General features: G+C 29.3%; 1 protein-coding gene across 3 annotated transcripts in view; it reads right to left on the bottom strand.

The window, feature by feature from the left end:
• Positions 1–648: 648 nt before the first annotated feature.
• LOC145313587 (galanin receptor 2a-like) overlaps positions 649–13445 on the bottom strand; it is a 56613-nt gene continuing 43816 nt past the window's right edge. For 2 of the 3 annotated variants that reach the window (XM_080153050.1, XM_080153051.1), the window contains 10 exons: positions 13130–13215; positions 12739–12812; positions 11486–11548; positions 9878–9924; positions 9390–9442; positions 9032–9122; positions 8305–8368; positions 7858–7908; positions 2765–2823; positions 649–2364 (listed from right to left, as the gene is read on the bottom strand). In XM_080153050.1, the coding sequence (XP_080009176.1) occupies positions 2289–2364; positions 2765–2823; positions 7858–7908; positions 8305–8368; positions 9032–9122; positions 9390–9442; positions 9878–9924; positions 11486–11548; positions 12739–12812; positions 13130–13215 (664 nt within the window). In that variant the 3' untranslated portion in view covers positions 649–2288. Of the gene's footprint in view, positions 2365–2764; positions 2824–5155; positions 5723–7857; positions 7909–8304; positions 8369–9031; positions 9123–9389; positions 9443–9877; positions 9925–11485; positions 11549–12738; positions 12813–13129; positions 13216–13445 lie in introns of those variants that run through there. The other variant, XM_080153052.1, reaches the window with a different exon arrangement.

Below are 13445 nucleotides of genomic sequence, written 5' to 3'. Positions count from 1 at the left end.
TAATTAAAGAATGAAAAGCAATAATTGAATTAAGTATTAATGTGTAAACAATTAAGTACCCCGAGCAAGAAATTTCGCAGTGTCTATTTAAAATATTTTTCAATGCAAACTAAAGAATCTTACTATATTTAAGTCTTTTCTTGAATATCATCAATTATATTTCAGAATACTTTCCCTCAAGCAGATATTATTAAAGGTTATCGTCCAAGATGTAATTACATTCCATTTGTCAAAAAAAAAATTTTTAAATTTTGTTTTTAAATAATTCGCCAAAGGAAAAATGATAAAGCGCACATCATACAATTTTTTCTGCAACTCCAAGTTGTTCGCTGTATGACAAAATAATTCTAATCTGCAGCCGAGAAAAGTACCGTCTAAAAATCAAGGAAGGGGGGGGGGTGCCTTAGGAACTTTTTACTTTTTGCATAATTTTTAGGTCGGTATAACCCCTATTCCCCCACCCCCGTCATACTCCTTTTACGTTCTTTGCTAAATAATTTAAATTCAATTCAAGCCACGTTTTAGTTTTAACATAAATCTTTTTTCAAGAGACATTGGGACACAAAGACTAGATTGACTTGTAGAGAAGATCCCTTGTTGAAAATAAAAGTAATATTACACAATATAAATTTATTACAAAAATGTTAACAACAATATATAACATTTATTACATATTTTTAAAGATACATATAATTAATTTCTATATTTGTAATAAATAAAACTATAATATAATAAAGATTTTATTCATAATAAATCTTTAACTCTTATTTTTTAAAAGTATATTAAAAAAGTGTGACAAAAAATCGTACAAACGGACATAATATTTGTAAAGTGACAGTATAATTAACATTTGCGATGCAATTTCACAGATACAACGTAAATTAACAAGCCTTTTTGCCTTAAAAATTACAATTTGAAAGAATTTGTGCCACAAAAGCCTAAGAAAACAGCTAATTATACCTTCATATTGCAAAATGCATCTATTACACGATGTGCCACGATAGACAGACAGGCCCTAATAATGTTGAAAAGCTTTGCTTTTAAAAATAAAATAAATACATTTATAAAAATCTACTTATTATATTTTTTTACTGGTACATAAAGGTACATTAACATTGATTATCACTGAGTTTTTCTGGAATTTAATTTTTTTTAGATATACAAACATCAATTTCAAGCATTATTATATATGAAAATATAAAGAAAAATATGGACATAGGAATTACCTTTTAATTTTTAAACATATATTCATAAATAAAATTAATAAACAAATTGCTGCTGATTGCCTGTTAAACAATGTAATAAAATAAGTTATTCCTACAGCTTAAATCTGGTCTCATATCTTTATAACAAATATATTTTTTTAATGTTTTAATAAAAAAATTTGAAAAATTATAACTAATTATTGTTACTTGGACTTTATCAAAGTGATTGATAGCTTACAACATGAAACGATATACAACAATTGAGATCATATTTTTAACTAAGTTACTCTACAGATTTCTACTTTAGTATTAGGTTAGTTTTGCAAAATACGTACCTGTTAAGAACTGCAACAGTGGATAATACTAAATCTGTTTTATCTTCGCTTCTTATGAACGTTCTAGTCAATGAATTTTAAAATATTTTACATACAAAATCTGATTATGATTTTATAACAAATCATTCTTTATTTCTAGTTTTTTTTACGAAAATTTACAATTATTACTGTTTCTTTCAAATAAAGATTTTTTTCATAGAAAAATAGTTTTGGTGTATTTGAAAAAAGGAGAATTTTCTATTGTTTTGGCTTTATACAACAAAAATCCCTACTTTTTAAAGTTTAAATGGCTTAAATTTTCTTTTTTGGAAGCTAGAAGAACAATTTTTAAATTTTTTTATTTTATTTATATAAAAATCTTATATTAGGAATCTAAAAATATAATTTTTGGCGCCGTGAGCTGTCAGCCGCCGCAGCCGGTGATTGATGGATAAATGCTAGACGGATTTTTGAAAAAGAAATTTGTTTTTTGCTACTTAATTATCCAGATATCCGGCGTTGGACGGATATCCGGTCCAACCCTAGTCAAAACTAATAGCCACATTCAACATAATGCATTTTTTCCTCATTATTTTTAAGTTTTATTGAAATTTTTATACAATAAGAACCAGAATTAAAACTCTTGTTTTGCTTGTCTTTCTTTTTTGACTGGTATAATTGTTGGACGTGTAATAAATAATGAAATTCATTATCCTTCAAAGATTGTAATACTATTCTTATTAAAACTTTTATTTATTAACTTTTTATTCTATTTCCAGTCTAAAATACAGGTTCTGCTTCTACAGGAAATATTCTCTTCAACTATTTTGGTTGTTCCATTTTCCCTGAATAAAATTTAATTCATTACTAGCAATATTTAACAGACAACCAACCCTTTGATTGCAAGACCTTTGTCTGAGTAGTTCTAAATGAACATAGTAATGAGTTGTGCATGTATATAGGCCAACCATTACCCCTACTACAACTCGAAGACGAGGGGATGCGCTATGTGTTGAGACACGGTCGCGGGTTTATTTTATTAGTAGAGTGACAATAAATATAGTCGCTCATAAAAAATTGGATGATAATATAAAAAAAAGCTGCTATGTTCTAAGAAAATTTTTAAAATTATTAATTTTATAATTTTGATACAATAGCAATATGATCAAATGAAAGAATTTGGATTAGACTTAAACCCATGACTTCAGTAACAATTAACCAAGATAATAAGTTAGATATATTTACCTGTTTTTTGCTGATCCGTTGGAAACATAAGAATTGTTCAGATGCTTAGATTTTGGTTCCTAAAATAAAGATTTCCGTAAATAAAATGCACAAAAAAATAAAATGCCCTATCAACTGTGGGGGATCTAACAGTGAGGAACCTATTCCTACGAAGGTCTGCTATATCTGTTTTAACCTAAACTAGATATAAAAGATACGTTTTTGTAGCTCCTTTGTGGCTGTATGAAATTTTAAAAATGCTCTAAAAGTATTTAAAGTTTAAGAAACTTATCTGAATAATGGTTAGTTCAATCTATTCTGATCTGAATGTTAATAATAATCTGATATTTTTTACCAAAAACTTTAAGATTCCTATTTGTTAATGGTATATTTAAATACATTATACTGTTTGAACATTAAACGTTTTCAAATATTGGATTTATAAATCTAATGCATTATTTTTTTCATTCTTTGTAACTTTTATGCATTTGCGTGACCTTGAAAACAAGGATTCAAGGATAGGAAAATAGAAGATAAACTTTTTCTCGACACAAAATTGTAAATTGTCTATTAGCCTGGCTGAGGGAATGTCTTTTCATGTCAAATTATGGATTCAGCCTTAGAAACTTTTAAAAAGACACTATTCCAAAAAGAGTTTGTAACAGTACTTTGCCTTAGATTAAAATCTACAAAACGTTATGCTCAAAAATTAAAAAGCCTTTTGTTAATATGACAACCACTGATACGTTTATTTTATCAATTTCTCCATCGCTACAGTTCAACAATGAAAATAAGAATTTAATTCGGGGCCAACAAAATTATTTTCTATAACTAAGAAAATCAGTGAAACGTTAAATTTATTGAATCTAAAGGGATAGTTTCACGAAGTGCATTTGGAAAAAAATAGTGAACTGTAAGTTTTTTCTATTTTAAATAACGTAGTAGTTCATAATATAAAGTTATTGATTAAAATTAAAAGATTTGACCAGGGATTTTCCTTAAAAAATGAGTTTTTCATTTTTATTTTCAACTTCGTTGCATGTTATATATGGCAAAAACTTTTTTGTCATAAATACAACCTTAGATAGCATTTACTAGTTAATAGAACTTCAAACTTTTTATACAACAAAATACACATAACAACAAAGAATGACCAATAAAATATTTAGTATAGTACTTAGAGTAGTGATCTTTTTATATGTCTTAGTAGAATATATTAGGCATTGGATAGATATGATTATGTGATAAAGAATTTTAACATTGACCTGACCGAACTTTTTTTATTTGACAATATCTAGAAAAGTTAGTGATTTGCAACATAAATTACATGAGAATGGTCTTTTTATATAAATATATATATATATGTTGTATGGTTAGTTGGTATTTCCGCGTGAGATAATGTGTATATTGTAAGTAAACCGGACGGTTTTTTTTTTTTTTTTTTAGAAAGAATCTATAGAAAACCTGTCCTATAATGAACCGAACGTTATTTTTTTTGTTTTTTAAGTAACTTGTCCCAAGGGGAACCCCTGTTCAATTTTTTTATAACTCTTGTGAAATATGTGGAAAAAGATTATCTGATATTGGTGTTTTGGCTATACATATTTGGAAAAAAATAGACCATTCTCATGTAATTTATGTGGCAAATCACTTTGACTTTTTTAGATATTGTCAAATAAAAAAAGTTTGGTCTGGTCAATGTTAAAAATTCTTTAACATATAATCATATCTATCCAATGCCTAATATATTCTACTAAGACATATAAAAGTTCACTACTCTAAGTACCTTAACTATTTAAATACTTTTCGTAGAACTATCCCTTTTGTTTGAATTGCCCGATCATATTTTAAAATAGTCCACATATTTTAAATAGCGCAACTACTCTAGTGTCTTACATAAATCTGTAGTTGTTATTGACAAGTAATATATATTTATTATATACTAGCGGATACGCCTTTAGAGGCCTCTGGGGGCAGTTGAGTTAAGACGGAGGGGGGGGGGGGTTGTTATCCTGTACCAAAATTGTTAAAAACCATGGATATATGAAGAGAAAGGAGAACCATATCGATTCAGCGGTTAGCGAAATCTTAATAACAAACACACAGACCATTTTTTTTACTTTAAATTCTATTTTAAATGATGAAGCAAATATTTTTTTTTAGATTAAGAAGATTTTTACTTTTAAGTAATTAGAATAATTTTAGTTACTTTTATGCAATCATTTTTGTTGGCTTTTTAGTAACTGTACTTCTTGTGCGCTATTTTCCCTTGTTTCTTTATTACGGACCAATATGATAATTAAGAAATAACATTAAAAAAAATATTTATTTTTTATAAATACTAAATGTAACATTATATTATACATATAAATACAATCAATAGATATGAATATCATATCGCAATCGGTATAATCCTTTATTCTACAGGAGTAGTATATTAACAACCAACTCCCTTTTCTTTCCAACAAAAAAACGTAAACCATGTGAAATATTCTAAACATCCGCTCAAGAAACATGATTTAAACTTAGTCAAAGAACTGCATAACTAAGAACCAAGTATAAAATTTTAAAAAAATAAGTTTCGAATTAAGGTTCTTTAATTTTGTTGAAGCTCAAAGCTAAGGAAGGAATGCTTTCATTAAGTGTCATTTGATCAATCTTAAAAATAATAAATGTACACTGTCATAATAAACTAAATTTTTTCTACTGCAGATTAAAATTGTTGGAGGAAAAGTTTGGACACTCCTACTTTGTGCAAGATAAGATAATCACAGAAAAAAAACTTGGTGCTGTGTTGGGATTATCTTCACATTGATTTTGACTCAAAAATAATATTTCTTGGCATTCAACGGGTTCAAAAAAGGAGAAGGCAGGCCCTCCAAATTTTAAATGTAACTACTACATGCCTCTGTTTTAATTGTTTCATCTGAGGGCAGATTTTGAGAATTTTCTTATTTCAACTGTGGAATGAGGAATGCCCTATAAGAGAAATTTAATTATTCACTGCTAAAGAATAATGAAATATGTTTGATAGTTCACTAATTCCTAGGCCAACAAAGTACAATGTTACAAGCAAGGCATCTCTATAACAAAGTATGCCCTTATACATTATACTGTATTTACGCAGTTTTGCAACAAATTTACTTACAATTTTGTTTTGACTTTTATACATATATATTCTAATTATTAAGTTCTCGCGACACTCTACGAGCGTTAATGTTTGTTTGACCTACTATTTCAGAGCTTCGCTTTTTTTATGTTATTTTACAAAATATTTATTAGCGGATGCGCCTTATAACATTTAGAAACTCTTATTAGTAGGGGAAGGGAGAGGGCAGAAAAATAGCCTGAAATCATCCCGGGACTTTAGTTAAAATCAAGTAAACAATCAAAAAAAAACATTACTCCATTATATAATAGGATGCATAATTGGATAATTTTACCCTAAAATTTATATTAATATTTGTCATTTACATATATAAATGAGTTTAGATAAAAATTATAACATCTTCTGTAAATAGGATATAAATAGGGTGGTTACACACTGTGCTACGGTGGTGAGAGTTCGAGTTCAATTCTCCATGTGTTGACTCGAATTTCTCTTCGCAACAATCACGCAACTTCCCCTGGTTGTGTAAGAAGGGGATTATTGAGCAAGTTTGGATACTCAATAGTCACGTACATAATATCAGTACTTCCCTTATCCCAAGCTCCTCTGCAGAGAGCGTCATTCATCACGGTGACTTAATTTGGGACACCTGCCATACTCGGCGAGGGTGAGGTAATAATGAGTAGCTCTCATAAGATACCGGGTCAAGTCAAAATGTGCTTGAACGTGGAGCTTAATAGCCCTAGTGGCTATACAAAAGTGTCTCAACCTACTCCATGACTACTTAGGTCCAAACCCTAAGAAACTATGGCTAATCAATCAATCAATCAATCATAGGGTATAAAAAGTATGCTTATTAATGGAATGTAATGCATTTTTTTCCTAGAAAATGTGTAAAAAAAAACAAGTTGTAGATATTTATTGGTAAGTATGCAAGATGAATAAATATAAGGTACACTCGGAGAATTTTCAATAAGAAATAATCTCTACTTTTCTGCAGGGAGGGAGGGAACATTGGGCTGTATTTTACTCTAGTTCTTAGAGTTCTATAATAATGTTTTCTTAATCATTTACTTAACAATTTTAGGGACTTTTGTTGAATTTAATTGGTTGGTTCATTAGATTGGGTGTCCAAACGTTTTAACAACTAATTGTAGTCTACAGAAGGGGTTTTTTTGTGTATCATCAATGGGGATGTACTTTAATCTATCGGCCAATGTCTTGTCTCTTTAAATCATGACCTTTCTGTATGAGTGAATATAGAATATTTATTATTGAAGAATAAAGAAAAGATGATTTTTTGTTTTTTTTTTGACAGAAAACAATATAAAAATTCTACAAAACGCTTCATGATGATGCTTTGTGATTTTATATTACATTATAATATTACAAAAATTATGACAACATCTATCTGAACGCTCTTACAATTTACATAAATTTGGCGCTAGCCGCGCGTTTTTTTGAGATAAATCGTAATCTTTAACAATTTTGTAAAGTTTCACAACCAAAATACAATGGTACCATTTCTAAATTTAAAAAAAAACCTAACTATACCTATTGTACTGACGTTGTGACTAGGGTTGGACCGGATATCCGGCCATTTTCAATATCCGGCCGGATACCTTTTATTTAAAGTATACGGCCGAATATCCGGCAATATAATCTTTTATAAAATACAACAAAAATGCCGTTTATCCGGCGTTAACCGGATATACGGCATTAGAAATCTTCCGGTATCAGGTTAATTATATATCCGGCCCAACCTATGTTGTGACTACCTACTTATATAAAGGACACGAACCTTGATGAGCTTTTATGAGATTAACAAATGATAATTATTTATATGTTTTCAAGCTTTTGAACCTTAAGAAGTAAGCAATAAAAAAATTATGTACATAATTTTCTACACTTCATAAAAATTGTTTAAACAAGAACGAAAACATCCTTATATGTACAGTGAATGTATTGATGTATAGAATAGCTACACTATTAATTTAAAGTTTACCTGAAGTTCAAATGAGTTGTCGTGACATTGTTGGTGTTGAAACTTTCCCCTGGGAATAATTCATTCTTATTAACTTTATTACAACAGCACCATTCATGACGATACACGCTTTTTTTACTTTTTAAAGTACTTAAGCGATAAAAATTGTAAATCTTAAATTTTCTGAGAGACTGTTTCAGTTTTAGCTGTGATATTCATATTAGTAGCGAAATAAATTGAAATTATTTGGGTGGGGGATAGTTTTTTAAAATCATTCTAAATTCCTACGGGGGTTGCCTATACCTGACATAAAATAATAAACAACCCCCTCTCCCTCAAAAAACAAAATCAAAAAAACTCCAACCTCTAAATAAGGTGGGAGGAGAGGGTTCTCAAATGGGTACAGGGTGCCAAAAACGGTAAGATTTGGATAAAAAAAAATTGCAAGTTGAATATGTTAACATTCCTAGTGGTAGATGGACTTACAGAGAAGCAGGATAATATTGTTCGTCTCACACTTCGACACATCAAACTAAAATTAAAATTAATTTCCATTTGGCTAAAGGTTTATGTGATTTTTATTGTATATTATTTATTGCGTATTTTTTTTCTATTTGTGAAGTTTTTTTACATCATTAACATATAGATAGTCATTATATTGGTTTAAAATATTTATTAATTGCACTTGTGTTACAGAAAGTTTGTCGCAGATGGAGCGAGAACAATTATATGATTAATTTCAGATTTGTTGACCCAGGGCCGAAAAAACAGTGAAAAATCTTATAAATTTGATAAGCTTGATGTATAATAGGATTCAACTTGGCATAAACCATGTCACGTAGTAAAAATCTTTACAAATATTGGACTTGATCATCCTTGTTTGGAATACTTATTTAGGAATACATGAAATGATGCCTGTAAATAATAGGGTTTAGCATGATATGGATGTTTATACCTGTAAATTATAGGATTCAGCATGACATGGATGTTTATACCTGTGAATTATAGGATTCAACATGACATGGATGTTTATACCTGTAAATTATAGGATTCAGCATGACATGGATGTTTATAACTGTAAATTATAGGATTCAGCATGACATGGATGTTTATACATGAAAATTATAGGATTCAGCATGACATGGATGTTTATACCTGTAAATTATAGGATTCGGCATGATATGGATGTTTATACCTGTAAATTATAGGATTCAGCATGGCATGGATGACCGGTAGAATTTTAGCGCTGATTGTCACGTAGTAAAATCGGAAACTCACAAAGAAGTCTAAAAACAAGAACAATAGTGTTAATAGAATCACATCAAGTAATTTTAGTCATCTTAATGTTTGTATTTTTTTCCAAAAGTCTATGCTTAACCTCCTTAATCAGTTATAATTTTTTTATCCCCTCTTTGAAATTTTCGAGAGGATTGTTTTAAAGGGTGGATACGATTTTTTTCCTTTATGTATCATTTTTATTTCAGAAACAAATATTATAAATATTCAAGGAGTAAAATAAATGTCCTTCAAATTTCAAGAAACAAAAAACTTACCTGGCCTTTGTGGTAGCAGATCCGAATACCATTTCAAGAGATTCAACAAAAATCTAAACAAATACAATTTTATTTTTACCAAAAAAAGAGTATTTATTACATTTCAATTTTTTATTACATATAACCCAATATGAAAAATTTAGGGCGAACTTGTAGATAAGAAAACATGGTTCATGTGCAATTTAAAAAAGGTCAGCTAGAGTTAAAGATAGGAAAAGTCCACTGAAGATAAAGTCAACAGAAAATGTAAGTCAAAGTTCAAATAGAGAATGACAATTATAGAGATGCTGCACATCTGCATGAAATTTACTGCTATACTTAAAAAACGACTATCTTAGAAAATAGCTTACTAAAAAAATGACATATTCAATAAATAAATCCGTTTTGATCTATTGATGTCTGGAAACAAAAAAATGTTTTTTTTAAATCTGTATAGTAATTATTTTCTTTAGTTTAGGTATGCGTTTTTTAAGATGACCCAAATTTACCTTGGACACCAGCAAAGAATAAACAGTAGAATGATAACCAACAACATCTGAAATTTATAAAATTCATTCCTAAACTTGAATAATTAATTAGTTAGCTATAACGAGTATATATTCTTCAAGTAAATTATATTTAATCTTTTTAATAAAATATAAATGACCCAAGTACTTGATTGATTATCAAACAAAATTGAAAAATTACAGAATATGTATATCTATAATTTATTTTCACAGGGTCAAAGAGGTATTTATTATTATATTTTTGTCAAATAAATGTTTTTCATTATATGAAGTACAAAGATAACAAAAATGAAGAGTCCTTGTAAAACTTTGTGCTGCTGATAAAAACAAAAGATGTCTTCGATCCTCATTTGTGTGTTTGTACCGAAACATATCGCTAACCACATAACCAATATGGTTCTCCTTTACAATGTAGCTTCTCACAGGTCCTGGGAAGGTATATATCTATTAAATCTTTATCTGATTTAAAGAAAGTAAAGGCTTTTTCTATTAAACAACATCCTTGATTTAATATGGGAAAATGCATAGTGTTCGTCATATGATTAGAAGCAATCCAATGGGAAAAAAACATGGAGAGTGTGTTCAGTTTAGCAGCATTAATAAACTCACATATCTTCATAAAAAATTGTGGTTGACGGTCAGTTGAACATATCCTAGTTATACAGCAACTTCGCTACTAAAAACATTTTATTTTCCCGAAAGTAACGAAGATAAAAAAGATTAGGATAGGATTTTTCTGTCAATTTGGAATTGTATTTTGTCCAATCCAGAGACAGGAATTGTGCACCTTTTACCATAAACTTTTCCACAAGTTCAATTATTAACAAGACAACCTTACAAGGATATGTATATAATATGTCGACCTTATGGTAGTCAATACAATTAGTATTGGCTAAGATAATATTGAAAATCATGTCAGCAATGAACTAAATGTAAAAGAATCCAAATTTGCACGGTATTATGGAAAAAGATGCTTTAATAGTTTTTCTTTAAATTCCATATCTTTCTATTCTGCATAAACTGCAGATAAAGGTATTATTTGCAACGTTTTAAAGCCTTTTAAACATTTTATTAGAAGTTTAAAATTTCTTCTCTTTTTATTTTTCATGAGAATTTTTGAAACATTAGATTGACTGTGAAAGGTAGAACATTGAATTTTATTTTCTCAACCCCCCCCCCCCCACAAAAAAAAATTCAGACCAAAAAAAGCAGATCTTTATAAAATTTGAATCCCCACTTTCTTTAAACTTTTCCTTCGCAATTTTATAAATGGAATCAGTAGTATTCTACGAAATATATACATTCTATATATATTAAACTTTGTATAGATATAACTATAAGCTGCATTTTAAATTTAAAAAAAACTTTGCAGCACATTTTAAAGTTATTTTCCATCAATCTTTTTTACACATATGGTAAGAATTTTTCTTTAATGTATAGTGTATACCAGTACAACTACTAGTGCTGTTTTTACCTGACCTAACAAGTGAAGACTTCTCTAAAACTCACTGTGCAAGCCACAGTTTCCAAGTAAATTGTAAATTTGTTGTCGGGTAATGAATAATAAAGAAAAGAAATAGACACGCCTACCTTGATTATTTGTTTTCTTGATTGGTTAACTTTGGCTGTATTCAGGCTTGCTGAACTTATCATCTAAAAAAATATCTGTTTTAAATTAAGGCCTTCGGGGATATGAAAATGGAAGTTAAATGTACCATCCACAGTTCTAGTAGTTCATTTTTTTGATAAATTTACGTACTAATGGGTAAAAGGGAGGGGTGATTACCCTCTCCAAGCGATTTGTTTGAAATGTATTGAATTCCCCCCACCACCACACAAATTTTAAAGGTCATAGGCACCAACTAGGTTGACAGATTGCTGACTTGAAATTTAGTGGCTGAGGCTTAAATTGGATGGAATTTTTAATCCTTGCAGCTGATTTAAGGGAGTTTCTGCTGATAGTGGCTGCTATAAACCATTTATGCTTCTAAGTTTTGATAACTATTTGAAATACGGGAAAAATGATCTGCTAAAAATCAATGTTTACACAAGGTTTTGAGAATTCAATTCCGCAAATCCTACAAAAATTAATTAAAAACTCGGTGGATATGATACATATATAATGATAGTGAAGAAAAGGGGAAGGGGCAACTTTTGCTTTTGTAATAATCTACCGTTTTACTAATTTACTAATTTGATACTATACGTAAGTGATGGAACACTTGAAAAGTTTGCAATATTAAAGTTTTAGAAATATAGAATTTCTATATAATCTTTATAGAAACGCGAAGTCAGCAAAAACATGGAACAGGGATAATCATGCGAAATAAAAGAAATTTCATGAGAATTAAAACAGCCGGACATTTGCCTTTATGAATGGACACTTGGACAGTACGAGAACAGAATAGCTTATTTGAACATTTTCATCCCGTAGCATTGTTGACGGACTGACATGATAGAAAGATCAACGGATAGGCATTGTTTTATATGAGAATCTTTGAATACGTAGGACCTTTATATTTTAAGAAAATTGTCTGTTTTCTGCACAATATCTTTTCTTTGTTTGTGTCCATCTTAGTAGACTTCAAAAGCTAACTATTTTTAAACGTTTCATTAATAATAAAAACGTTTGGTAATGAAAAATATTCCAGCTGCAATATAAACATCTTTTTCTTATCAGATATTAGAGGCTATAGGAAGGAAGTAAAATAGCCTAAAACTTCTTAAAATAAATTAATCGATTAGGTAATTTATACACTTAAAGATAGAGACAAAAAATATTTGATTTCATCTTGATGTTTAGCTGCCCAATATTAAATCTACAGCGCTGTAATAATTATTACCTGAGAGCTTCTAGCTTTTGCTTGTATTCCATTTCCAGTTCCTGTGCTTCTGTTGATTCTTGTTGGCTCATAACCTTCAAATTAAGTTTATTTATTTTAAATTTGTATATTAAAGTTTAGAAATATTTGCAAATTACAATTAAAGTATATTTACTGTATTTAGAAGTGTTACTAATATACATATAATCCTTGAATCAAATTTTATGTAAATGATTCAAGAAATATAAATTGACATTCTATTTGATAAATTTGTTTGTCGGGAAAAAAACGGAAAGATAATTATCTTCCATTTACAAATCACCTTTCTAATCATTTGTTGACATCCTCCCTGCAACCTCATCCCCCCCCCCCCCCCTTCCATCATCCTCACGCTTATACATCCGAATTATACCTGAGAGATTAGTTCGCACAGTTGGAGGTGTTTGTCCTGGTGCTGATAATAGGGTTGCGTCGCTTTTACCCTCTGTCGATGGTACACTAAAACATTTATACAGTTTTACCCTTTATGGACGACTTAGCTTGTATATTACCATTCCCATATAAACGACCACTTAAATAGTGGATGTAAATATTCATTTATTTCCCGGGTATGATCATTTATATCCCGGGTATCATTTTTAGAAGATTTTTAATTTTTTTTTGAAGATTTTAGAATTTTTATTATTTACTAAAAGAAAGAAAAATTATACCAGGGAAATAAATGAAAT

Source organism: Acartia tonsa, chromosome 3 (assembly GCF_053477335.1).
Source record: "Acartia tonsa isolate MP-2025a chromosome 3, ASM5347733v1, whole genome shotgun sequence".
Taxonomy (NCBI): Eukaryota; Metazoa; Arthropoda; class Copepoda; order Calanoida; family Acartiidae; genus Acartia; species Acartia tonsa.
This window is presented reverse-complemented; position numbering and strand designations above follow the sequence as displayed.